The sequence below is a fragment of the Leucopleurus acutus genome (genome assembly GCF_964270905.1).
Source record: "Leucopleurus acutus genome assembly, chromosome: 7".
Taxonomy (NCBI): domain Eukaryota; kingdom Metazoa; phylum Chordata; class Mammalia; order Artiodactyla; family Delphinidae; genus Leucopleurus; species Leucopleurus acutus.
Window position 1 is genome coordinate 55,685,657 of NC_139150.1, and position 27,520 is coordinate 55,713,176.

Below are 27,520 nucleotides of genomic sequence, written 5' to 3' on the forward strand. Positions count from 1 at the left end.
AATGTAACTCCTCAAAGATATTTATCAATAAGAAAAATAGTAACTTTACAGTAGGGAAACCTGGTGTACACCACCTTAACCAAGTGACCAAGGTTAACATCACTAGTAATAAGTTATACCAACAGTATCCTCTGGTATGATGTAATGAGAGAGACATAACAGCATACTGTGGTTTAAGAATAATATGTAAAAAATGCACAACCTCAATCTATTCATGAGAAAATACTGGAAAAACCCAAAGTGAGAGAAATTATACTAAATAACCAGTACTTATTAAAAGTACTTATGAAAGCCAAGGAAAGAATGAGGAACTGTCACAGACCAAAGGAGACTAAGAAGAAACAACAGTTTAATGCAATGTGAGATCTTGGATCCCTGGAACAAAAAAGGAATATTAGGAGAAAAACTGGTGAAACTTCAGAAAGATCAGTAATTTAGTTAACAGTATTGTACTGATGTTAATTTCCTGGTTTTGATCATTACTATAATTTTGTAAATTGTTAATATTAAAGAGAGCTAAACAAAGGGTATATGTGAACTCTCTACTAGTTTAGCAACTTTTCTGCAAATATAAAATTATTTCAAACTAAAACATTTCTTAAAATCTGGATTCACTATTATTCTGCATTTTAGTAAATTTATTCAAGAATAATGACACTTAAGCTTGTTCCCTTTTATTAATTGTATATTAAGGATGTTTATGGGGCTCTTTTTCTCTCTAAAATCCTTTTCCCCCTGCTGCCCTATATCGTCAGTTATCTTAAGGAAGAAAATGAAGTAGAAACAAGACACATATGAGAAGTCTAAAGATTTTAACAGCAAGCCTACTTTACATTCTTTTCAAAATAAGATGAAGTGAGTGTGTATATGTGTACACATTATGTACATATTATGAAGATTTATAGAGGAAAGTGAAGATAATTATTAAAACCATAGGATCATTTTTTAATTAATAGTTTTGGGCCCAAAATCTTATATACTAGGCATTCAGTAAACGCTCAAGTTAATGAATAAGTAAAGTAACCCTCCATCCCCTGCTTGCTCAAGCAATGAAGAACTAGAAATAAATTAAAATTGATTCTGATTATATTTATGAAAATAGAATTGTAGCTGAGGGAGGAAACTAAAAGGAAAAGCTTTCTGATCATCTATAACTGGATTTATTGATCTCATTTAAGTTTGTGAACAAACTTAAAACCAATGTCCCCCTTGGAGAATTAAGTGTGGGAAGGGTCCTGGACCAACTTGTCAGCATGGAAGGACTAGGCAGCAAAGGATCAACTTGGGGGTTTGACCTATTACCAATGACTTTTATTAATTATTTTACTTTCATTTCCTACCATTTCTCAACATAGACAATATACAGGAAATCTTAGTGTTTTTATTAACTCTTCTAAGTGATTCCAGACATATTAATATCTTGTCCCACACTTAAACAGACTTAACATTTTTAGAAGTCTCTTTAAAAGTCAGGAAATTCATTAAGTATATTCTTTGCATTTAGACCCAATCCTTCATAATATCGTTAAATTAACTTATTTCCATTCGTTCCAACTTTGGTAAAGAAAGACACTAGCAGGTTACTACCATCTTGAAGTTCAGGCACTTGAAGGCCACTAACAAGTCAAGATGCTCATTTCAGAGGGCCTGGACCCAGGTGAACAGCTTCTTCATCTGCGTCAGTAACAGACTTACTATGTGATTCCTAATCTTTACTGTGCAATGTCTAACTTCGTGTTCATAAAGAATGAACATCGTACTGAGATAACTGGGTATTCACATTCAAAAAAATGAAAATGGACCCTTACTTCACTTCATATACAAAAATGAACTCAAAGTGGATCAAAAACTTAAATATAAAAGCTGAAACTATAAAACTCTTAGAATAAAACGTAGGTACAATCTTAATGATCTTGGATTTGGCAACACCTTCTCAGATATGATACCAAAAGTACAAGCAACAAAAGAAAAAATAAATTTGACTTCATAGAAATTAAAAAGTCGCATGCATCAAAGGACACTGTCAAGAGAGTAAAAAGACAACTCACAGAATGGGAGAAAATATTTGCAAATCTTATATCTGATAAGGATCTAGTATCCAAAATATATAAGGAACTCTTACAACTCAACAAGGAAAAGACAAACAACCCAATTTATAAATGAGCAAAGGACTAGAAGAGATGTTTCTCCAAAGAAGATATGCAAATGGCCAAAAAGCACATGAAAAATGTTTAATATTATTATTAGTCATTATGGAAATTCAAATCAAAACTACAATAAGATACCACTGTAAACCCACTTAGAATGGCTAGAATTTAAAAACAAACAAACAAAAACTGAAAATAACATGTATTGGTGAGAATGTTGGAGAAATGGTAACCCTCATACATTGTTGTAGGAATGTAAAATGGTAAAGCCACTGTGGGAAACATTTAGTGGTTCCTGAATAGATTAAACATAAAATTATCATATGATCCAGCAATTCTACTCCTAGGTATATATACTCAAAAAGAATTGAAAAGCAAGAGTTCAAACAAAAACCTGTACAAGAATTCCCATAGCAGCACTATTCCCAAAGTGGGAAATAGCCCAAAGTGGAAACAATCTTAATGTCCTTAAACCGATGAATGGATAAAGAAAATGTTGTATATTAATACAATGGAATGTTATTTACCTATGAATGGGAATGAAATACTGATTCATTCTACAACACAGATGGACTTTGGAAAGATTATGCTAATTGAAATAAGCCAGACACAGAAGACCACATATTGTATAATTCCATTTGTATGAAATGTCCAGAACAGGCAAATCCATACAGACAGAAAGCAGATTAGTGGTTGCCAGGGTCTGAGAGGAGGGGGGATGAGGAGTGATTGCTTAATGGGTATGGGTATGGGGTTTCCTTTTGGGGTGATGGAAGTGCTATGGAATTAAATAGTGGTGATGGTTGCACAACACTGTAAATGTACTAAATATCACTGAATTGCACACTTTAAAAACGTGAATTTTATATTATGTGTATTTTACCACAATTAAAAAAAAAAGAATCTCAGAAGAGGGAGGCTAAGAGCAGGTAACCAGGATGGGGACATGGGCAGAAATGAGTTTCAGAGGGGTAAGTTGAAGACAGTTATGAATCCAGGCACAAGAATTAAGCTGTTGTAGCCTTCCTTGTAGCTCCCACTGTAGGTGAACTTGTGTTGATCATGCTGCCTTTTTTTCCAAGGCATTTCCTAGTTAAGTCTGCTGACACTTCTAGTTCTTGAGCCAACTCCCACTTGGTCATCTTTTTGCTATAGATGGAGTTGGCTGCTTTCCTCTCCTCTTCACTACCTGCTCTACATTTTGGGTTCCTTGTCGCCACAAGACTCTATACAAAGCAAACACTGTACTTTCTTGCTTTCCTCAGAACATCAAGCCCTTTTTATTCTAAGATGTTGGTACAGCTTTCACCTCAAAAAAACAGATGGGAGGGCACAAGAATTATAGATGTTGGGAGTTACAGGGGTTTAAGCAATTTCAAGTTCTCATAAGTTATTTGCTGTTATTTGCTGTTTTACTTTTTAAATATTTGAAAAAGCATTTATTGAGTCTACACTATATTTTATGTTGTAAAAATAACCCTAACATATATAGCTGTACAGACAAATTACTACCATCTTAGTGGCTTAAAACAACACAGATTATTATCTTGTACTTCTGGACATTGGATGTCCAACACAGGTCTGAATGGGCTAAAATCAAGATGTCTGCAGGGCTGTGTTCCTTTCTGGAGAGTCTAGGGGAAAATCTGTTTCCTAGCATTTTCCAGCTTCTAGAGGCCACCTGCATTCCTTGGTTGGGGGTGCCTTCCTCCATCTTCAAAGCCAGCAACATCACATCTCTCTGACTCTTGTCTTTAACTCTCTACTTTAAGAATTCGTGTGTTTAGATTGGGTCCACATTCATAATCAAGGATAATTTTCTCATCTCAAGGCCTGTTCCCTCAGTCACATCTGCAAAGTCTGTTTGCCATATAAGGTAATATATTCACAGGTTTCAGGGATTAGGGTGTGGACATCTTTAGGGGGTCATTATTCTACCTGTCACATTCATACCACAAACATCTGGTTATTTGCAGCATACCTCACCTTCTTCCCACCAAATAAGATGAGAAGTTCCTTGAATATAGAGCCCGCACCTTATACACGTCTGAATCCTGCTTAGCATGTAGCACATTATTTCATATATATTAAATAACTGTATTTTTGGTTTATAACTATACCCTATTTTCTTAACACCAAACACTACATAGACTTACAGGTCAAAGGCTCGCTGTTTCTCTAATTGCGGCGAGCGGGGGGCGCTCTTCGTTGTGGTGTGTGGGCCTCTCATTGTGGTGGCTTCTCTTGTTGCACAGCACCGGCTCCAGGCATGTGGGCTTCAGCAGTTGTGGCATGTAGGCTCAGTAGTTGTGGCTTGTGGGCTCCAGAACACAGGCTCAGTAGTTGTGGTGCACGGGCTTAGTTGCTCCGTGGCATGTGGGATCTTCCCAGACCAGGGCTCGAACCCGTGTCCCCTGCATTGGCAGGCTGATTCTCAACCACTGCACCACTAGGGAAGTCCCTCATGTATTTTTTTAAGTCTTTAGTTTGTTGCCTGCTCATAGTGAACAATGAATAAACTGCCCTACTAATCTTATACATGGACCATGACTGCTTTTCCTACAAAGCACTACAGCACAACAAAAACCCATGGAATCTTCCCTCATTTTTTCTGCTTTATACTTCCAGTTTCTATCCTATTTTATAACATCAAAATGCTTTTCTGGCCACTTAGGTCATATAAAATTGGTTTAGGTGTGCCATCTAGTGGCATTTTTAAGGAAGTATTCATTTTTACCTGATTGATACTTGGCTTAATGAATACAGCCATCCATCCACCATCCTCAGTAACAGAGGCTAGACAGAGCAGTGAGAAACTGACTTTTGCTGATGATCTGAAAACATTATTATACTGAGTAGTATGAATCCCCTCTAGCTCATCTGGAACCAACTTGTTAATAAAAAAGAAACCATTTTGATTTGAAGCCTTTTATAAATTTTTATTAACCAGACTCCAGTGATTGATTTAATTTCATGATTAACTTACCTAAATTGAAAACTTATTTGGGTTTATCTCCAATGTGTGCTATATTAAATCACTGCCAATCACCAATTACAATTATGTAGCAAAAGGAAAGGGCAAAGGTTCTCAACCCAGGCTGTGCATTATAGTCCCCTGGAGAGCTTAAAGCAACTACGTGTCTGGCCATGAAGAGATCTGATTGGTCTGGGGTGGGACCTGTACATTCAAAAGCCCCTCTGAATCGAATATACAGCCAGAGGCGGGAACCTGGTATAAGATGTAGCTGAATCTCTAATTCTGGTCCTTTATTCTGCAAGATAAGCACCAATAATATGGAATTATCAAGTTATGATTTATCTTTTTTTACCAAAAAAAAGAAGTAGAGCTTAAAAAAAAACACTGGGAAAAGGATTATAGTTATTAGGCTTCTTTTTAATAAATGTTTTGCTTTATTTCTTCTATTTATCCTTTTTAATTGAAGTGCCATCAAATAGGAAAAAAGCCAAAAGACATCACAGGCTAGAGATATTAGTAGGCCTGGTGTTTCAACGGGGGTTTTTTAAACCTCCCCTTTGAAGAACTGACATGCCATCTCCCACCCCAGTGGCCCATTCCTTCCATTTTCAGAGTCCTGCTTAGTTCTAGGAACTCTGGGACATTCCAGCCCAACTTTAGCTGTTTGGGTTCATTCAGCAGATAGGGAGGAACCCATATGTAGCTTCAGGGGTATTGTGATAATATAATTCTTCAATTTAGTGATGGGTTCATTGGTGTTCATTTTATTATGCTTCATAATTTATAAATATATTCTCTTGTATATATAAAATATTTCATGATATTTCTTATATATATAAAGGAGAATAGCCCTAAGCCTTAAAATGATGCTAGATGTTTAGTTTCTTTAAATGAGGAACATTCAAGGACCAACCCAATCTTCCAAAACTGCTACAGATGAGTATGTTTCTCCCTTGGCTGCCCCAGTTAGGATGAGAACTCAAGCAGCTTTAGGGTTGGAAGGCTGCTTCAACTGTATTGATCTATTCTTTTTGTCATCCTTCCTTGAAATTAAAAGATAATTAATAAAATATATCCTGCTCAACAAGGAAAAACTAATCATCTTAACCAACACATGTGTTGGAAGAATCAATCTGCCATGGGGCCTAAGCATTCTTGCTGAGTAGGCCAAGGATGCAGGCCCTGACTACTCTTTGCCCAGGCCATTTGTCAGGGTTGTGTTTGCAGTAAGCAACTTTGAGGGATGAAGTAACATCTCTTCCCAGTCAAAGAGCAGCCTTGCTCACCATTCATGACAAAGGTGATAGATTCTATAAGCTCACTGTTCCTCACCCATGTCACAAACCCAGGCATCCACCTAAGCATACAACTAGGCCCACCTCCATCACCTCCACGGGACTTGGAGTGCATAGAAAACTGGCAGCAACACCATGCTTATGCTCCCTGTTGTGCTGTGAGTAACAAAATCTTCTGCCAGCATCTGTGAAACAGTAACAGGCTAACTTGTTAATTTGCAAGTAGGGTAAAATCCCAGACCCTTCATGCGGCCTGCCAGTTTGGGTGACAAGGATAAGATGCTGATAGAGATGGCGTTCTAGAAGAGGGCCCTTGTTGGTCAGGTTAGAGGATATCAGAAGGCTCCCTGAGATCTGGAAGTAAATGCTCTTGCATAGGTGGTGGTGAAAGTAAGAGGGTAGAGTGAAGATCTCTCACTATCTTATGTGTTAAATGAGGCTGAGAAACAATAGGGTCCAAACAAGACTCCCAGATGGTGCTTTGGTTGTGGCACATTCTCCTCTGGAGTGGGAGAAGGAAAGGATGTTTTCATGACATCAATGGGACAGCAAGCCCCACACCCCAGCCAAAAGTCATGCAATGTGGCTATGGCTGATGGGTCAAGGGTTACCCAAAGCTGAAATAATGGTGTTAGCAATGAAGATATAGAACTTTGCATAGGCTAAATACGTTAGAAATTTGTTTGTTGAGTCCAGCGACGGGAGGCCCTTTGAAACAGAGTAAATTCAAACCCTTGCTGACTGGCACCGAGCTGCTCTTTCCCTCCTCCACTCCTCCAACTTGAGCTGCTTTAGGGAAGAAGGCTGAGTGTGCCAGGGAATTTCAGGGAGGGGAGAGGAGGAACTCAATGTTTATAGCTTTGTTGGATGTGGGCACCCATGTCTACTTGGTCCAGTGCAGGGAGGATGTGCTAAGTGCCAGGGTGGCCCAAAGTGCTGAGGATACAGGGCAGAGCAGTGGCACCAGTGTTGGCTAAAACAATGATGCCCCTGAGCCCCAGTGCTCTCCAGAAGCCAGGGGAGCCCAGTGGAGGAAGTAATACCAATTCTGGGATGAGAAACCAAAGGGCAAACACACATTTGTATTCTCTATCTCCCCCAGCTGGGAAACAGCCTAATCTCCTGAAACTATCATGATAACCCCTGAAGTACCTATGTTAATATCTTTGATCTGTGTTCCCACAGAGCAAAATTCAACTAATAGGGTTTGAGCAGTTTGCAGTGAGAAAGGGAAGTTAAAGAACATTCAGCTGATTCAACGTACTGCAGTTGTGTCCCCTGAATATAAATATATAATGTATTCTGTGTTGCTTGCTTTTATTGTAAACATTCATAGTGATGAGAGGACATTCTCCCATTCAGGGGTTCTCTGACCCCTTCCAAGTGGTCCAATAGAAACAATATAGAATCCCAGGCGAAAAAGAGAAAATCACAGCCATCTCCAGAGGCCATTGCCCAGTACAGCAGCGCCACACGCTGGACACAGGCACCAGATACATCCTGTATTAGTTTTCTGGGGCTGCCATAACAAAGTACCACAAACTGGGTGGCTTAAGCAACAGAAATATATTGTCTCAGTTTTGGAGGCTGGAAGTCCAAAGTTAGGGTGTCAGCAGGGTTGGTTGTTTGTGAGGGCTGTGAAGGAAGGCTCTGTTTCAGGACTCTCTTCCTGGTTTGTAGATGGTGTCTTCATATTCACACGGCCTTCTCCCTGTATGCACGTCTCTGTGTCCAAATTTTATAAGGACACAAGTCGTATTGGATTAGAGCCCATCCTAATGACCTCATTTTAACTTGATTACCTCTGTAGAGACTCTATCTCCAAATAAGGTCACATTCTGAGGTAGTGGGGGTTTGGACTTTAACAATATGAATTTGGAGCGGGGGGATGGGACACAAACCCATAACAGACCCCTTTCAAAATGGGGAGGCAGTTATTGGCCTATTACTGAGCTCCTGTTAAAAATGAACACCTTACCCCTGGAGAATTTATGACTCAGGCCTGACATCCCCATTTTTGAAGGGTGGGTCAACTAGGAGATGACAACTACAAGGAAAGCACCCATTTGCTGGTCAAATGAAAATAATGTATTTGAGGATGTGCCTAGCCTGGCCCTGATGTCATCTCAGTTTTGCATAAAGGAGTAGTAGCTACCCTTTGGTGAAAACTTTATCCCTGACTCTGCCACCTGAAGCAAAGCTACTGGCTCAAAAGGCCCTTGGGTTCACAGAGACTGTCCTAAATGCCTGGGCCTGGTTCACCTTTGGTTCAGCTAAGCTGAAAACTAATGGTGCTGATAGTGTTCCGGCCAGTTTGACCCTCAGCACCAGCTATAATGGTCGCTTGGATCAGTGGGCAGAAGTCAAGGCTGTTCTCAAAGCTCTGGTCAACTGCACTGAGGGGGCAGTCTGCCACGGTCCCTGAAGGTACCCCCACATTCTGGGTAAGCCAAGAATGCAAGGCCCACACTGCTGCTTATTCAGGCCATTTCTTGAGGTTATGTTTGCAGGGAACAACCTTCAGGAAGGGGTTAAAGTTCTCCCCACCTCAACTCCACCAGCTCCTCATTAACGAGAAAAGCAGCAGATTCCCAAAGTTCAAGGGTGCCACAACCCACTGAGTGTACAGCACCCATGTGAACCCATCTTTGTCACCTCTGTGAGACTTGAGAGGCATGGGGAATTGACACGAACCTCATGCTTATGCTCTTGCTGTGCTGTGAGTAATAAACTCCTCCGTCTGATGTAGGTGTCTCCTGTGTTCTGCCAGCATCCATGGGATAGTAATAAGCTAATCTCTTAGCTTGCAAGTAGGGTAAAATTCCAAACCCTTCACAGACCCTGACTTCTGACATAAAAGTAAAAGCCCTGTAGTTTCCAGGGGTCTTGGACAAGGACTCTCTGAGTATGTGACATACTTTGCTGGTTCATAAACCTAATGTTTGGTCTCCTCTAGGTCACTTTCTTCTGTTAAACAATTCAATTGCCTATTCTTTCAACAGTTCCATTCCCCCCAAAGAGATTTTTATCCTGCACAAGACAGTCTTATCACTCTTTAGAAGAAATAATAACAGCAACAACTAATGCTTATAGAGTGAGAGACATTGTTCAAAAGACCTGACGCGTTGTTCTACACATTCTCTATATACCGTCATCTTTACTCCTCATAGCAACCCTCTGAGGGGGATACTATAACCTCCAGTTTATAGGTTAGGAGACTGAAGCAGAAGCCACACAGTTAGTCAGGAGGTGGAACTAGGATTCAAACCCAGGCTGCCTGGCTTTGGTCCTTACTTTTAACCACTCACTATATGTCTCACAATAGGACCGTCTATTCCCAGGGCCATAATGAACCACAGAGGCCTAGAGATCTTCGTTAGACGTCTTAGGAAAATAATTTCAGTCAAACTTTTAATACTTGATTGATGTACAACATTTTAAAATACCTTTTGATAACCTATATTAGGCATTTAGACAATCTTCTACTTTGCTTTGATCTTTTTATCCAGCCATTGTATAAATCCAATGTCGAATGTTCACACTGTATTAAAATTTCCTATTGCTGCTATAGCAAGTTATCAAACTTAGTGGCTTAAAACAACACAAATTGATTACCTTACAGTTCTGAAGGACAGAAGTCCAGAATGGACTGGAGGGACTGCATTCCCTCTGGAGGCTCTAGGGGAGAATCTGTATCCTTCCCTTTTCCAGTTTCTAGAGGTTGCCTGAATCTTTTGGCTTATGGCCCTTTTATTCCATCTTCAAAGTCATCAATCAGCATAGCATCTTCAAATCTCTCTCTCTCTCTGACTCTGACCCTCTTGCCTCCCTCTTTCCCTTATAAGGACCCTTATGATTACACTGGGCCCATCCAGATAAACCAGGATAATCCAGGGTCTCCCCCAATTCAAACTCCTCAGCTTAATCACATTGTAAAATCCCTTTTGCCATGTAAGGTAACATATTCACAGGGATTAGGATGCAGATGTCTTTTTGGCAGGGTGGGGAGGGGCATTATTCTACCATACACTCTAAGCAGTTATCTCTTCCTGCAGTATGGAAATTTTTACATTAGATATCTAGATTAGAGATTTAAACAAGCCCATTCACCAGATAATTAGTAGTCTACTTCATCTTGGCTTTGAGGGTAGAGCACCGAGGGCATTTTACCTTTTGGGAGGTTAAGGAGAACATAGTGCTGGAGCACATGTGACAGAAACTTTAACCACCGTAACAACATAAAAGCTTAATTATCTAAAAATGTATCTGAAGGACTTCCCTCGGTGGTTAAGAAACCCCCTGCCAATGCAGGGAACTCAAGTACAAGCCCTGGTCTGGGAATATCCCACATGCCACGGAGCAACTAAACCCACGTGCCACAGCTACTGAGCCTGCACTCTAGAGCCCGTGAACCACAACTACTGAGCCCACATGCCACAGCTACTGAAGCCCATGTTCCTAGAGCCCATGCTCTGCAGTGAAGACTAGCCCCCGCTCTCTGCAACTAGAGAAAGCCCACGTGCAGCAACGAAGGCCCAATGCTGCCAAAAATAAATAAAATTTTTTTTCTAAATTAAAAAAATAAAAATGTACCTGAAGTCGGGCATTCATAAGCATGAACTCCTGCTGGCTTTTCATGTTCTCATTCATGGATTTTGAAAATATAAACCCCATCTTGACCTAAAATGTAAAAAAGCAAAGTTTAAAACAATATATTCTACATGCATCCTCATATGCTCTGTTTTCAGGCTACCATGAGCTTAAGACAAAGTAAAAAAAGAAAATTTTCTGACCTGGGAACACAGTATGGACACTAGTCTTTGCTCCTAACTAGCTGTCTGATCTTGGACAAACTTAACCAGTCTGGCCATCATTTACTTACATAAGAACAGCTGATTGAACTGGATGATTTCCAAAATCTTTTCCTGCTCTATAGCTTCATGTTTCCTGATTTTTCTTCCCACTGTATATCTTGAAGAACTGAGCACTTAAAAACAAACAAACAAAAAAAAAACGCTCTCATTTTTAGGAGGGGCAGGGTGAATACCATCCACCCTCTTACCTTCTGTACAGCTGGATGACAGAACCTTTGCTTTTGAGGAGGAGTGATTTAGAAGATGCACTGTACAACTTGAACACCGATTTCTCTGTGCTCCTTGCATTTGTATTTTAGGACGTTTTAGGTATCTCAAGGTTACTATATCAATACTCTTCCTATAATCCCTACCCCTCTCCTACCCACTTGCTCTTTCCATCCACCCACTACTAACATCCCTTGGCCATCCTCCTCTAGCCTCACTTTTTTCTTCTTAAGCTACTACTGAAGTTCTCAAAAGGGGGAAAACCTAAGGATACTTAAATGTTCTGGGAAACACAAATTTTAAATGAATACATGGTTATCATCTATCTTATTTATCTTACTTAAGAAGTTCTTAAGTGGGCTGGCAATTCTAGATGGTCCAGAACTCCAATTTTTGTTCTTAAGTCAATTGGGTAGGTACAGAAGACCTCAGTTAGTTGTTGATTCTACCTTCAGAAGACTGCAGAACTCAGGGAAGTTATGACTACTCTACCCGCTTCAGCGATGTTGCTGATTCTCTTTGGTAGGCTGTTGAGCACTTTGTGAACATCAGGTCAGAGTGGCCATTCCTAATGCTTTCTGCCCAGAATTCACAATATTCTGTGGGAAGCTCAGACAGAGTTCCTATTTTCCATAGCCTCAGCAGAAAATCTTGGGATCTAGCTAACTGGTGAGAAGATGATGGGAGAGGGAGGATATTTCATGCCAGACGCAATGGGTTATCCCTGCTAATGGGGCTCCAAGTGACTGTATACTACAAGCCAGACTTCACTGGCTTCCCTGTATTTTGGCCAGAGATGCACCCTGGATTTATAGGGGTCTCTGAGCCAGAGTCAGCTTCAATGCTAGGCACAGGAGGCTGAGCCAGAGGAGGAGAGGCAGAGTCCTGAACAGGCCTGGGAGGTCATGAGATTTCCCTACCCACCCCACCCCTCAGCCGCTGCCCTCCTCCATCCTGTGAGTGACCAGAGGCAGAGTCACCCAGTAAGGGTGGGCAGATCTAGCAGAAGTTCTCTGCTGTCTCCAGATTTGACAGCCCCAAGTCCATTGTCTCCAACAGCAGAGCAGAACTTGCCTGAAGGCAGAAGCAATATATTATCCATTTTGGCAGTCACCAAGGTGTCTCTTTCCCACAAATGTGCAGAAAGCATGAGTGACACAAGAGAAAGTGTAGCTCAGGCAGTTGCCATTCCTTATTTTTCTTTTGCGTGTAGGAGTAGATCATTGAATTTTTACATATGCAGCAAACATTTATAAAGAAAACAGCTGTCCTCTAATCCCATTTACACACACGCACACGCACACACACACACACACACACCCTGTATGTCAGAGTTATGTCCCTTAGAGTGCTCCTATTTATAAGGGGGTGGACTCTCCCCTGAAGCGGAGTGACAATCCTCGTGTCAGTGATCCAGGGAAGAGAAACCATGTGGAAAGTTAGGACTTAGGCTTACCTTTTTCTTGTCCTTGCTCTCTTGGGTCTGGATTGTAGTTTTGATGTATCAGGGGATATTCCCACGGGTTAAAGGTAGAAGCCAAGCAGGAAGAAGAGCTTTCCCTTGGTTCCCAAAGGAGACCACACCTGAAAATGAGTGCACCACACCTTGTGAACTGTGCCCTGGAATTCGGTATTTTCAACCTTCTTCTCCTTCTTTTCCCACCCTAAGAAAGCCATTTTCCAAAGTCTGGGAGGTTCCTTAGGGTATCCACAATACTCTCAGCTTTCACTCTCCCACTCACAAAATATATATCAGAAAATAAACAGGAGTGACCTTGCAATAGGAGTAAATTTGAATTCACCAAATTGTATAAGGTGAGTCTTTCAAAAATGCTAACACTTTGTCATTGGTGACAAACGCCTTGCTACTTAAAACTTTGATACCAGCGTGTGTCAGAGGGCTAAGAATGCTGATTTGGGTCCTTTCTGCCTTCGTTTTTCCTTCAGTTACTCCTGAGACCTTAGAAAGGACTCTTTAATGCTCCAACCCTGCCTCAACTGTGCTACAGATTACAACAGGCATGGGTATTTCTGAGGAAGAAGTGTTGGGACCGCAAGTTCCAGGCAGCCCTTCTCAGGTTGCATCTAGGAGCCAGGATTTGATTTTACTTTAAAAAGAAAAGAAAAGGATAATTCCATGACCCATAACCTCTGTCATCCAAGTTTCTGCGCTGACTCATTTCCTAATCGAATGACACATTAACTACCTACATTTCTGACTGGTTGCATAATTACAATCATTTTCAATAAGTCTTTGGGTTCCATTCCAACTAGCCCATTTCCCCTGCAAATTCCAGCCGAGAACTCACAGCTTCAGGTAGGTTTTCTGTAATTTATAACTCCACCCGCTCATCCTGGACCCAATCACAGTAACTTGGGAATTCCTGCAGTGGTATGCTGATTTCCGTTGATAACGCTCTGCCTACTTCCCCCAACTTAATTACAATGGTATGGGAGAGGTCTGGAGTCTTTAGCACTAGAAGCGGTTCCTCCGAAACGAGGTTGGCGATACTAGGAGCGGGAAAGCCAAGAGCACTCACAAGGAGAGGGCACCCAGCGCGGCCCGGCAAGCCCAAGGCCCTGAGCTCGGCGCCGGCAGACGCAGACGCAGCCCCGCGGACCCGCCCTCCCCAGCAGCCTGCGGCCGGCCTGGCACGCACGGCCGGCGCTCACTCACTGGGCAGTGGGCAGTGGAAGTGCGGGGACACTGATCAAAGCAGAGGCCTCCAGGCCGGAGTCCGAGACCGCCGCACGGACCGGGTCTCGCCCCGCAGAGCTTTGGGATTGGCTAGCCATGGCAGGGATTCCGAGCCTCAGCCTATCAGCGCAGGTCTCGTCTTCCTTAAAGGGCCCGCTTGCCTGACCGAGGAGGCCTGGTGTTTTCTTTCCCGCCTGGCGCCTGGAAGGGGCAGGTTAAAAAGGCAAATTCAAAATCCAGCGACTCAAATTTTGAGGGGAGGCAGAAGAAGCATAATGGAAATCTCACTTAAAGTCCTCAGTGAGGTTTGTCAGTTACCCACGAGGAGCATGAGCAATCCATGCTCCCTCGCAGAGCTAAAACCTCCATAGAGCTTGATGAGCCGTCTCACAGTTGTTCACATACGATGTCAACCACCACTTGTAGGCTCTGTTTCTAGAAGAGAATGTGTCTCGTGAGCGGTTGTCACTTAAGCATAATCCACAGTTATAAACATATGTAAGGGCTTTTCTTCTTATAGAATAGGTTTATGTTGAGCGTGGACTTTTTTCCCCATTTGAATCTCAGCACAGACATAGTTTATTTAATTTGTTAGAGCCTCAGCCTACTCCATCTGTTGAGCTGCCACCATTAAAGTGGCAAAAAGATTAAGACAGGAAACGAAAAAGAGCAGACTTGACCAGAGTTACCAAATCAAATTTCTTTTTTTTTTTGGACAGAGCTATCTTTCTCCCCTTCTGTTCTGAGAGATTCATTTCTTCTCACCCCACTAGTAATTTCTATCTTGAGTAAGTCAAGCCTCTCACCCAGCTTCATTGAGAGAATACTTGAGGAACTGTTGGCATTCTGTTCTTTGTTATTAAATGGCTTGGAAGAATACCATGGACTTCACCAGGCTCTGGCCTTGAGGAAGGTCAATGAGGAAGGTCACTGCCCTTAGCCCTGGCTGACCATCACACCTGTGGAGAAGGGATCTAACCTTCCCCAGGCTCTGTATGTGAGCGAACACCACACCGACCTGTTGCCAGAGTGACTGGGGCACCATAGAAGCAAAGCCACATGGAACTTTGACTCTTTAAGAGGGGATAACAATTGGTATGATAGCATTTGAGTGCTTGGACTCTAGCATAAGCACACCTATATTTGATTTGATTTCCAGCTCCATCACTGTCACTCTTCATCCTCTCCAAAACTTACTTTTATCATCTCTACAATAGGACTAAAGCCATCTAATTTACTGGATTGTGAAGACTAAATGAGATAATATATTCAGGCACTTAGCACCGTGTCTGGCACACAGTTAGCATTAAATAAACAGTAGTAACCAGCAACAGTGGGATCCTGTTACTAACTCTAGGTCTGAAGGGACAAAGGTAAGGGAGCAGTTACTAAAACCAGGCGAGAGCCATAGCTGTGGCTGTATAAGAGGGCTACCAACAGGAGCTATGTTGTTCAGGAGAGGAAAGCAGTCGATGCTGACCTTTGGCCCACGAGGGTAAGATCCTATAGTTGTAGCCACTGCTAGCACCTCAGCTTCAAGTCGGGATAGGGTGGAAAAGAAAGATACATCCTTCTGTCCTTCCATGCTCGGAAATCCTGCTGAAATCTTCCATTGGCTGGATCCACAAGAAAGCCAGAAGATAGGGGAGCCAGGTCCATACAGTCTGTAGAGGTTCCGGACAAATGAAAATATCCAGCACACCATTTCTACAACCTTGGGTTTATCATACTTTGAAGTACTAGTTCAAAAGGAAGAAATGTTTCCACTAGAGGACCCAGCCATAGCTCCATTGAATTGGAAACTGAAACTGCCCCCTGATCAGTTTGGTTCCTCATCATGATGGAATTGGAATAACTGATCCTAATTACCAAGAGGAAATTGGGTTGCAGCTATACAATGAGGGCAAGGGGAAATGTGCATGACTCCCAAAGATTCACTGAGCATATGTTAATACTCCCATGTGCAATAATAATGATCATTAGATAACTACAGTAACCTGATAAAGTCAGGAGCACTTAAATTTCAGACCATACAGGAATTAAAGTGTTGTATCACCATACCAGGTAAAAAATCCTAATCTACTAAGATACTGTATAGAGCAAGGGAAACAAAAGTGAATGAAGTAGGAAATTATGATTATCAATTTTAGCCTAGCAACAAGCTATAGAGGCAGGGACTACTGTAGCTCTGTATATAAAACGTTAATTGATTATTTCTTCCCTGCCCTTCCTTTCCCTGTTTCCTTGGATGAAGAATACTGATGGAGACAAACATTATAATTTAGTTTCTAGGTCAGAGTATTGCCGTCATCTCAAAGCAATATAGTACTTGGTAGGACTCTGTGATTCTCATGTTTAGGGGATGCGTTTCTCTCCATCTGAGCAAAGGGAAAGAATAAATACTGGGTGGCAAAACAGGTAGACTATCCCGGTCTTCTATTTGCCTCCCCTCATATCCATTCTCCCCCCTTCCTTGCCCTATTCTATACCCCAGCAGCTAACCTCTTTGGAAAACAGCACCTGGGCTCTTCTCAGCTGGCTTCCATTTGGATTGGGACTTTGGAGGCATCCACAGGAGACAGGAGGCAGGAGAAAAGAGAGGTAGGGTATATTTTATCCATTCTTTCTCTGTTTGAGGATCTGGCAGTGGTTGTGTCTCTCCACAACTTCAGCTCTTGACCCGTGGCCCCTCCTCTGTGGCTCCAGCTCACAGAGCTCTGGAAATGCTCTCCTCCCTTGCTCTTCAGCCTAGAGATGCTATGGGTTTCCCGCTGCTGTTATACTCTCAACCTGATGGTTCTTCACCCCAACTTGGTGGTTGGGAGCTAGATGGTTCTCTTAACCCTACCCCCACTCCTTTAATTAGCATCTAAGATCTCTTTAGTCAGACCAACTGAGTAGAATTCTGATTCCTGATGGAAACCCAATGGATACACTTTATACACATACATTATAAATACTCTTGTATGTATTTTAAAATATAAGTGAAAAAAGTGACTATGAGAATATCTACTCTGGGAATTGAGAGAAGTCTTGGTATAGATATTGAACACATTTTATAGACTGTGGGGTGAGAAGATTAAAGGAAAATTATTTCAATATCAAATGACATATAACTAACTGGTGTGTGCATTATTTCTAATTGTATGAATTTGTGAATGTATGTATATATGCTTTATACACACATACAAATAGGTACTTTTAAAAATCATTTTGCATTATAGCATAAGGATTTTCATGTTGTTAAACGGAATTCATATATACCATTTAACATATGTAAGATTTTCAGCAAGTATGTATACAATTTCCATCATTGGATATTTCTGATTTTTTTTTGCTACTGTCAGTAGCTTCATTGTTAATCAACTATGCTCCAATATAAAATAAAAAATTTTTAAAAAAGAATTAGATGGCTTCCCAGACCCTAAAAAAAATAACATCATGATGATCGCCTCATATATGTATAGCTTTTTAATATTTTGATTGGAAATACTGGATTAAATAGTATACATATTATAGAAAGAATTGATGTAAAATCCATAAAGTTCTCAACTCATTTAAAGTCCCCTACCTCAGGACAGTAAAATTACTCAATATTTCCCTGTATATCCATAAAGTAGTTTTTTAAGAAAACAAAGTTTTTAATTGGGGGATTGGGATTGACGTGTACACATTACTATGGAATGGATAACTGATGAGGACCTACTGGGTGGCACAAGGAACTCTATTCAGTGCTCTTTGGTGGCCTATATGGGAGGGGAATCTAAGGAAGAGTGGATATGTGTATGTGTGTAGCTGACTCACTTTGCTGTGTACCTGAAGCTGGCACAAAACTGTAGATCAACTATACTCCAATGAGAATTTATTTTTTATTTTTTAAAAATATTTATTTGTTTATTTATTTGGCTGCATCAGGTCTTAGTGACGGCATGCATGATCTTCGTTGTGGCATGTGGGATCTAGTTCCCTGATCAGGGATGGAACTTGGGCCCCCTGCATTGCGAGCATGGATTCTTAGCCACTGGACCACCAGGGAAGCCCCAGAATTTAAAAAAGAATATTTAGAATAATAAATAAAAGTTTATAGAGTAATAAATTTTTTAAAAGTTTTTGAAAGTTCAAGATGTGCTTAGAGGTATTCCCTTTTAAAGGGATGCTTTTGAAAGGAGTGTGAATTTCTTCATTAAAATGGGAAACAGGTTTAGCCAAGAACTTCAGTCTATGAAGAAGAGCATGTGTGGGGATAATGATAGAAGTCTTCAGTATTAAGCTATTCTGGAATTGTGTTGCGCATACTCTGGAACACAGTCTGAATTTTAACTTTAGACTTCATTCATGGGGCATACTGTAGCCTGGGCGCAATCTGAACCAGCAGAGCATCACTGAGCTTTGGACAGCCTTCTCTGGACTTTGTCCATTCCTCAAGTGACACCATATGGCACTGTAATATAATGGCAGCAGTGGACTCAAATCTTGTTTTCTCCCTACCTAGAAAATTTTATATTGAGATATAATTCACATATCATAAAATTTTCCATTTAAAAGAGTACAGTTTAGTGGCTTTCAGTATATTCAAAATGTTGTTCAACTATCACCCCTACCTAATTCCATAACATTTTCATCACCCCAAAAAGAAACCCCATACCCTTTAGCAGCCACTCCCCATTGTCCCCCTTCCCCCACCAGCCCCTGGCAACTGTTAGTCTGCTTTCTGTCTCGATAGATTTGCGTATTCTAGACATTTTATATAAATAGAATCATACAACATATGGCCTTTTGTATATGGCTTCTTTCACGTAGCATAAGGTTTTCAGGGTTCATCCAAGTTGTAACATGTGTCAGTACTTCATTCCTTTTAATGACTGAGTAATATTTCATTGTATAGATATACCACATTTTGTTTATCCATTCAAAACTGATGAACATTTGGATTGTTCCTACTTTTTTGCTATTATGAATAGTGCTGCTATGTACATTCATGTACAACTTTTTGTACCTATGTTTTCAATTATCTTGGTTATATACATAGGAGTAGAATTAGCTGGGTTAAATGGTAACTCTATGTTTAATTTTTTGAGGTTGAACAAATACATGATGCCACCAGCAGTGAACAAGGATACACTTATATGGTGGTTAAGGGCATAGACACTAAAGCCACAGTACCTGGGTTTGAATCTCAGCTGTACCACTTCCTAGTTATATAAGCTCAGACACGTTACTTCAGTTTTGTGCCTTGGTATCCCCATGTCTAAAATAGGGGTGATAGGGACTTCCCTGGTGGCGCAGTGGTTAAGAATCCTCCTGCCAATGCGGGGACACGGGTTTGATCCGTGGTCTGGGAAGATCCCACATGCCTTGGGGCAACGGAGCCCAAGCACCACAACTACTGAGCCTGCACTCTAGAGCCCGCGAGCCACAACTACTGGGCTCACACGCCAGAATTACTGAAGCCCATGTGCCTAGAGCCCGTGCTCCTCAACAAGAGAAGCCACCGCAATGAGAAGCCCACACACCACAACAAAGAGTAGCCCCCGCTCGCCGCAACTAGAGAAAACCCACATGCAGCAATGAAGACCCAACGCAGCCGTAAATAAATAAATAAATTAATTAAAAAATAAAATAGGGGCGATAATAGTATCTTCTTCATAGAATTGTTGTAAAATGTAAACTAGCTAATGTAGGTAAATCATCAAGACATGGTGTCTGACAAAAAATGCTATATATTTTATAAAAATGCTATATTTATAATCTTTATTATAATTATTGCATTTTGTTTTGTTAACTTGATAGTTGAAAAAGTGATGATATAGTTTGTTGAGGTTTGCCATTGAAATGGAGTAATCAGAAATGATAGTAATTTAAGGAGGCAGCCAAGTCAAGGAAAGCTTTTTTGAGCAGTGGGCGATTGTATTTCAGAGTATAACCTAAATAAAACTGAAGCTTCACATGGTTCAGTACAAGCATGTAACAGCAATCTAAGAAAACATCAACTGACAGCTGAAGCACTTAAGAATAATACATAAGCTTTCTTAAGCAGTCCCTGCAAATGATCTGCACAGCATATTTAACAGGAAACGCCTAAAATCTTCCCTAGATATTTCTCTCTTTCCAAATATTTTTTCCACTTACAGTAGCTGCTTATATTTTTCCTTCTTCTCAACCATGAGGTTTCCATATCACTAGACTAAACCCCTGATAAGTTCCTTCACTTACAGCCCATGCCATTCACATAACCCTGTTCCTAGCCAGTGACTCTCAGCCTCCTGCACCTCTGAGAAATTCAGCCTGGTCTCCTACCTGGAATCCCAGGTAGCATTTCAATTTAAGTTGAAAACAGTCCCTGAACTCTGATGAATAAAAGTATCTACCTTATTATATATTCTCTCTTTTGCAGCTCTTCACAAGAGGGACACAACATCTGTTTGGGCCATCCAGGGACATCAAAAAACCATACCCAGAGTTCATTCTTCATTCTTTTTCTCTTCCTTCTGTGGCAAGAATCCCTGGAAGTGCTGCAAAGCTTGGCCTGACAGTGTCCATTAAACTTCTTCTAAGCAAACGTGGGAACAAGCATGTCAATGTTAGACTTCATTCTTCCCCATGCCAACTCCCCATCTTCCTCTTAGGATCTCCAAGAACACACGAAAAATGATGAGTTCACTGGGTTAATTTTTTTGTGGTTACAGCAGGCATTAATTATCCCCTTTATCAAAACCAAGCAAATGAGGGTTATCTTCATAACTGTTGGAGTCTGTGACGTACAGAATAATGGATACCCCATGATTTTGCTTGATATCAACCCTACAATATATCAGCTGCAAACTAGAACCACCTTGTCCAATTCACACCTAGGCCAGGCCTCACTGGGTTTGGGGAAACTGCTTATCTTCACCCCCTGGGGCCTTGCCTTGAGAGAGTTGGACTTCAAGAGGTAGAAGTATGCCTATGTTGCTTCTGACTTTCCAAGTCTACCTCAGTGTTTGAGGTCAGTGTGTCACTATCCTATCTTACTCTTAAAATGCTGCTATGGTCTTCTCTTTTGCTATGTCAGCTCTGATTAACACAAAATTAGCAAGAGATTCTGGGTCGGGGGCCTTTGCTTGGGGTTGTAAAATGTCTATTACTCTAGTCTATAATTCATGTTTCTACTTGGCTTGTTCATGCACAAGTGCGGATGAAACCTATGCTTTCCCCTTACTCTCCACTTTGCCATATTCTGTAAGAAGTAAACCAATTCATGCCTAGAGTACACACAAACACACACCTTAATGCTATTGCCTTAGCTGATGGCATTTCTCAGCCTCTGAGGCTTTCCCTCTGCATACTTGTCAAAGGAATGCTCTAACCATAACTCAGAGCCTTTTCCTTTCATCTCTGGCACAGTGTTCCCAGTGAATTTCTTCAGCTTATGATAGCAAATGACCTAGACCAGTCATGTTGTACCCTGATTAAATCCCATAAGCAGGACCAAGGCCTTGGACCACTTCCAGCATACTGCCACCAACTTTCCATTTCTACAAAGGATTGTATCAATAATTTCTTCTTAATAAGTTATGAGTCTCTTGATGGGTTACAACCAGTTTCCAGTGATAATTTAATGGGAGAGTTTGTGTTTCATTTTTAGATATCCTTAAAGAGCTCATATTGTGAGCTCTAAGTCTAAAATATTGTGAAAGCCTGTAATTCTGGCTGTAGTATCCTACCCTGAAATAGTGTATTACATCATATCTATCATCCTTGATTCCCTTTTCTCTATTAGTACTAATATCCTTCAACAAGTTCTGTTAGTTCTGCTTCCAAATTATATTTTGAATGTACTCTACAGCAATAGCTCCTAAAGGACTCCCAGCTTCCATGCTAGCCCCTCTATACTCCATGCTTCAGACCACAGCTAGAGTGATGTTTTTGGAGCACCAATCAGGTAACCCTACTGCTTTAAATTATCCAGCAGCTTTCCATTGCAATTAGAATCCAGCCCTCTTCCCTTGGTCCTCAAAACCATGATCTGATCTGATCACCACCCCTTCTTTCACTCTGTACTCCAGCCACAATGACATTTGTTCAATCCCTAAAACTTGCCAAGTTTTTGCATCTGTTGCAAAAGCCTTGGTTTTTGCATCTGTTGACCCCTCTACCAGGAATGTTCTTCCTGCAAATCATTTCATGTTTGTCTTCATAATTTGTTTCTCAAATATCGCCTCTTAGAGAAGACTTCCCTCGCCACCACACTAAAGGAGCCTCACATCTATGTATTCTATCATATTGTCCCACCTCTTTTTCTTTCTTTTTTTGTTTCTAATAGGACTCTCCAGTATCTGAAATTTATTAGTTTATGTTTGGAATCTCTCTCTCTCTCTCTCTCTCTCTCTCCAGAAACAGAAAGGCCTTGCTGTCCTTTCAGGATAGGGTGGGGAAAAGAAAAAACTATATCTCATTCTTTTATGATGAATCTATTATCATGAATGGCAGATTAATTAGGTTCTAGATCCAGTAACCTGGATGTGACTATAATTGGCCTTTGAATAACTACTTATACCAGAAAACAAAAATCAGTTTTTCCCTTTCAAGTAGAGATTCTGAAGACTTTTAGACTCTTAGAAGTCATATTGTTCTTAGTTTAAAACCAAGAATGAGTATAAAATAATACTCCTGGAGGCAATTCTACAGACACGTTTGAACTAAATCATGTTCTCGAACCAAGTAAAATGACTCACAAGGGAACTGTTTCATTTGTACAACATTCACTTAGGTTACTTAGTTCTAAGATATTAAATCTATAAAATATTTCCCCGTATTCTCTGAAAGGGTATCTCCCAATTGTAAATTCTATTTTTAGCAGTCTTCAGTTCATTTATTGAGATTCCTTGGAATTAAATTATTTACCATAGAGTGTTCCCAACTTCCCACAGCATTTACCTGGGTCATAATTATCTATGTCTGGGTTTATGAATTCCTTGAGGACAAGGGACATTGCTGGAGGCCTCATCTTTGTTTTAAAGAACCCACAGTGTGGGAGCTGCCCTTTGTAGCCAAGAGCTCTTCACCTGACCAGCTCTCCTCCAGCTCAGGACAGGAAATAAGAGACAAATACAGCCCTTGTTAAGAGAAGCATCTGAGCATGGGTGTCAAGTGATGAAAGCTGCTACCACTTGGCCATCCACACATGTTAATTGCTCCTGTATTTTAAACAGTTGTATTGTATAACCAGAGCAAAGTGTTCTGCTCCATGAAATCTGTTTGGCACCAGTCTATGGGAGTGGATGGCAAAGGTGGAGGCAACAGAAGGTGAGAGTTGGTGGATGGGGAGAGAGAGAGAGAAATGGGCATAACATACGGCAGTGGTTTACAACCCTACACAATCAAAACTAGAACATGGGGGAAAATCTGGATGTTGTCTTTATATATAATAATAAAATGCATTTCTATATATTCAATGAAAACAAAGCAGTTTGTTAATATCTTTTTGTTTGTTTAAGTATCTTTATTATGTCCTGTTCTTGATGATCAAGAAAGTATACTGGAAATTGCTCCTTCACCAGGAAATTGCTAGTATCACTTCAGACCCACTTGTAAGAGCCTGGAATCTCTCTCTCTAAGGTCAGGACAAACAAAGGTCATCTCTCTTGTTTTAGGGGCAAAAGTGAAAGTAGAACAGGCAGAGGTAGAGTGAAGAATGGTGTTGATACCAATTAAACCAAATTAGTTGGAGGAAGGAGAGTTATAACTGTACTTGCAAAGAACTCTTCGTTCAGTTTTTTCCCTTAAACATTATATCATCACTTTAAAAAACTTCAGTGTGCACATGACTCATGTGGGGATGGTTTCGAAATGTAGACTCCCAGGACCACCCCCAGGAGAATTGGATTTAACAGGTCTGTGGCAGAGACGGGGAATCTGTATTTAAACACCTATCCCAAGTCAACTGTGATGCAAGTGACCCTCAGAAACACTCTGAGAAATAGCACATCAGCAATGATGAGTTTTTAACCTCTAAAAATGAACAGATTAAGAGGGGTGTGAATGGGACATGGCGATACTGGAGATGATCAGGTGTCTAGTTCTATAGCTCTGGCTTCCCACTGCTCGTCCCATATCTCAGCACTCCTCCATCCACTTCACCCAAATCACAAAACACGAACAAGTTTTTGGGACTGATGCCCCCCTGGCTGTTAGATTTTCATATACTTTTTTGAAGTGATAAAATCTCTTTTTTTCTAAACACATCCTGTTTTTCTGTCTCCAGACGATATAAAAACATTAAGAAACTTGATAAACAGTATAGGAAAATGAATGGCTTCATTAAGAAACTTGATAAACAGTATAGGAAAATGAATGGAAACAGGTGGGTGAGATGAACAAAATCACAAATCCTCAGATTAGTAATATGTAAATCACTGAGGAGAAAGCTGAGTAAATACCTTCCATTCCCATCAACAACTTCAGAGAAAGGCAAATTCCGTTCACCTCCTGCCTTGCCTGCTGATCATTATCTAGACCTTGAACATTGCTTTGGTAAAACAAATAAACAAGCAATTAAACATCCCCCCCCACCGCCCCCAGTTTTAAAAATTATTCATGCATCATAGAGACCATCTAAGAGGATATCACTTATTCCTGCCTACTCAGTAAATTACTTGCTCAGGAAAACTCAGCTAGTTAGTGGTAGGTGGCTCTAGAGCCAGCTTTTCCCCACGTGATGGTCATGACCCCACTAGCAGGTCTTGAAATCTATGTCCTGGGTCTTGAGTGTCATTTTTAGAAACATGAAACTGGTTAAATAGAAAATATCACAGGGAATAAAGTTGAGAAAACGCGGCTCTATTTCACCATGTGGCCTCAAAAAGAGATTTGAGCTAATCTCCAAGTCTATTACAATTTTATTGAGGCTAAAGAGAATTTCACACTCCCCACCAGATTGTAAAGGCAGTATCTTCTGTATTTTTCCAAGTTAAAAAATAAAAATATGTGGGCTTCCCTGGTGGCGCAGTGGTTGGGAGTCTGCCTGCTAATGCAGGGAACACGGGTTCGAGCCCTGGTCTGGGAGGATCCCGCATGCCGCGGAGCAACTAGGCCCGTGAGCCACAACTCTGAGCCTGCGCGTCTGTAGCCTATGCTCCGCAACGAGAGGCCGCGATAGTGAGAGGCCCGCGCACCTCTATGAAGAGTGGCCCCCGCTTGCCACAACTAGAGAAAGCCCTCGCACAGAAACGAAGACCCAACACAGCAAAAATAAATAAATTAATAAACTCCTACCCCCAACATCAAAAATAAAAAATAAAAATAAATAAAAATATGTGATATTCTAAGAATGTGAAAATTCTTACTTGGGAAGCAAATGCCGTATCCAAGACAACAGACAGCTCAATATTCATTCCTTATGCAGTAATTTGAATTGCAGTTGAGATGAATAAACAGGAAAAGCAAACAATGAAGAGTCCAATATATCAATTTAAAATTAAAAAGAAAGAAGAGAGGGAGAGCGAGACTGCGCTAGAGAGCGAGAGAACGAAAGAGCAAGAGAGCCGCATCTAGAAGTTCAGTAGTGGGGAATGCTTGACACAATTCTGCCGCCGCCTCAGTATGAGTGACGTGGTTTCAGCTTGGGCTCAACCATTGATCCGGAGTTACCAGAGGATTTTCTTAACCCTCACCTGTGCTACCCCAACGTGAATCTCAAGGACGGCAGGATAGCAGGGATCCAGAGCATTCTTAAAAGGTTTAAGTCCTGATGGGAAGTTATTTTAATGACAAAGCAATGATAGTTTCACTAGGTCGAGGAACTTTGAGGAAGTGACAAAGTCCACGTTTTAAAAATATGTTTCCTATCACACACACCTACTTTCTAGAATAAAAACCAAAGCCATATGGGCCTGTCGTTTTACTTTCTTTATGTTGTAGATTTATAGCAAGTTATCAGGATGATCCGTTATCTTGTAAAAGCTTTTATCAGAAAGAGGGGAAACCGCATGGCAGAATTTAGAGTGTGAATTCTGAAGGTAAAACCAACGTCTGAAATCTTTGCGATGATTTCGGACGTTGGTTTGTTTTTAAACATTGTTTAAAACATCAGATATTGATTTGTTTTAATCTTTGAAGCTTTCCTTTTGAAAAGCTGATTTACGGGAAGCCGGACTTAAGTTTCACTTTTGGTTTCACTTATCTAACCTTTTATTCCAAAAATGAAAAATCCGCTTGTTTTCCAGATTACAAGTTTAGCGGCAGCGTAAGAAAATCCAGTCGGGGGCGTGGGGTGCTGACCCGGGGGCGGGACTGTCTGGCAGGGGTGGGCGGAGAACTCATCCACGCTAGCTCTTTAGCTGCGGGCCGCCGCGGGTGGTCCTCGCAGTCCCGGGCGCAGCGCCGAAGCCTCCCCGCCAGCCGAGAGTCTCCCGCCCGCAGGTAGGGAGCGTTCTCGCTCACTGGCCAGCATCTTTGGCCATCTCGCTGGGCACTTTAAAACGGAACGTCAACAGACCCTTTCTTTGGGATGGAGAGAGGAGAAGGGAAAGGGAAAGCGTGATGGTTTGGGTGCAGTAGAGCCGATTAAGGTTAATTGGAACAAGTAACAAGTTTAGCCTTTAGCTAGGGGGATTCAGTTTTGCTTATCCTGTAAGTACATATATGTTCCTGCGCGTTCACGAATGTGGTCCTGAGGTGGGTAACCGGGTCTAGAGGGAAATTCCTGGGTTAGAGGTCGGGACACCCGGGTCCCAGTCCACCTTTAGCTGCTCACTAGCAGTCTGATCTGTGTAAGTCGTCACACCTGCAGCATCTCTTAAGGTCCCTTCCTGCTGTAAGAGCCAGGATACCCGAGCCCGAGTTCTTGGCTCTATCTGCTTTGAGGACTAAAGGAGTCCTGAAGGTGGAAGAGAGGAGCCTAAGGAAAAAAATGTTAAACATTTCTTAGCCACATTGAGCTTATTAGCCTATGTCAAAGTTCAGTTTGGGTTTGTCTTAAAACACAGGGAGTCTTCACGTATCATTGTTCCACCTTGTTTTGTGCACCTAATGTGGCTGATTTTCTATGGATTAAATTGCTGTCTAAAAATGTGATTTTTTTTAATGGCTACATTCCATGGTGCTGGATAACCAAACAAAATTAATCCCCCATGCTGGACATAAAGATTATTTACAGTGGTTCACTATTTTAGCCATTCACTGAACATCATTGCATATAAATATCTGGGACATTGTTGATTATTTCTTTCGGATTAACTATTACAAGTATAACTACTTAATCAAAGTCTGAATGTTTTAACAGCCTTTTGATACAAATTGAAAATTTCCTTCCAGAAAGGTTGTGTCAGTTCACATTGACAGTT

At 41.1% G+C, this 27,520-nt stretch overlaps 1 protein-coding gene across 5 annotated transcripts in view; it reads right to left on the reverse strand.

Moving 5' to 3' along the window:
- The window catches only part of PLGRKT (plasminogen receptor with a C-terminal lysine), a 61,567-nt gene extending 35,807 nt beyond the window's left edge, over positions 1–25,760 (reverse strand). Inside the window, exons 1-3 of one of the 5 annotated variants that reach the window (XM_082842850.1) lie at positions 25,523–25,760; positions 12,957–13,084; positions 11,013–11,099 (exon numbers count right to left, since the gene is read on the reverse strand). In XM_082842850.1, the coding sequence (XP_082698976.1) occupies positions 11,013–11,093 (81 nt within the window). In that variant the 5' untranslated portion in view covers positions 11,094–11,099; positions 12,957–13,084; positions 25,523–25,760. Of the gene's footprint in view, positions 1–11,012; positions 11,100–11,301; positions 11,667–12,956; positions 13,085–13,809; positions 13,902–14,040; positions 14,131–14,177; positions 14,275–25,522 lie in introns of those variants that run through there. The other 4 variants (XM_082842848.1, XM_082842849.1, XM_082842851.1 and 1 more) reach the window with 4 other exon arrangements.
- Positions 25,761–27,520: the final 1,760 nt, after the last annotated feature.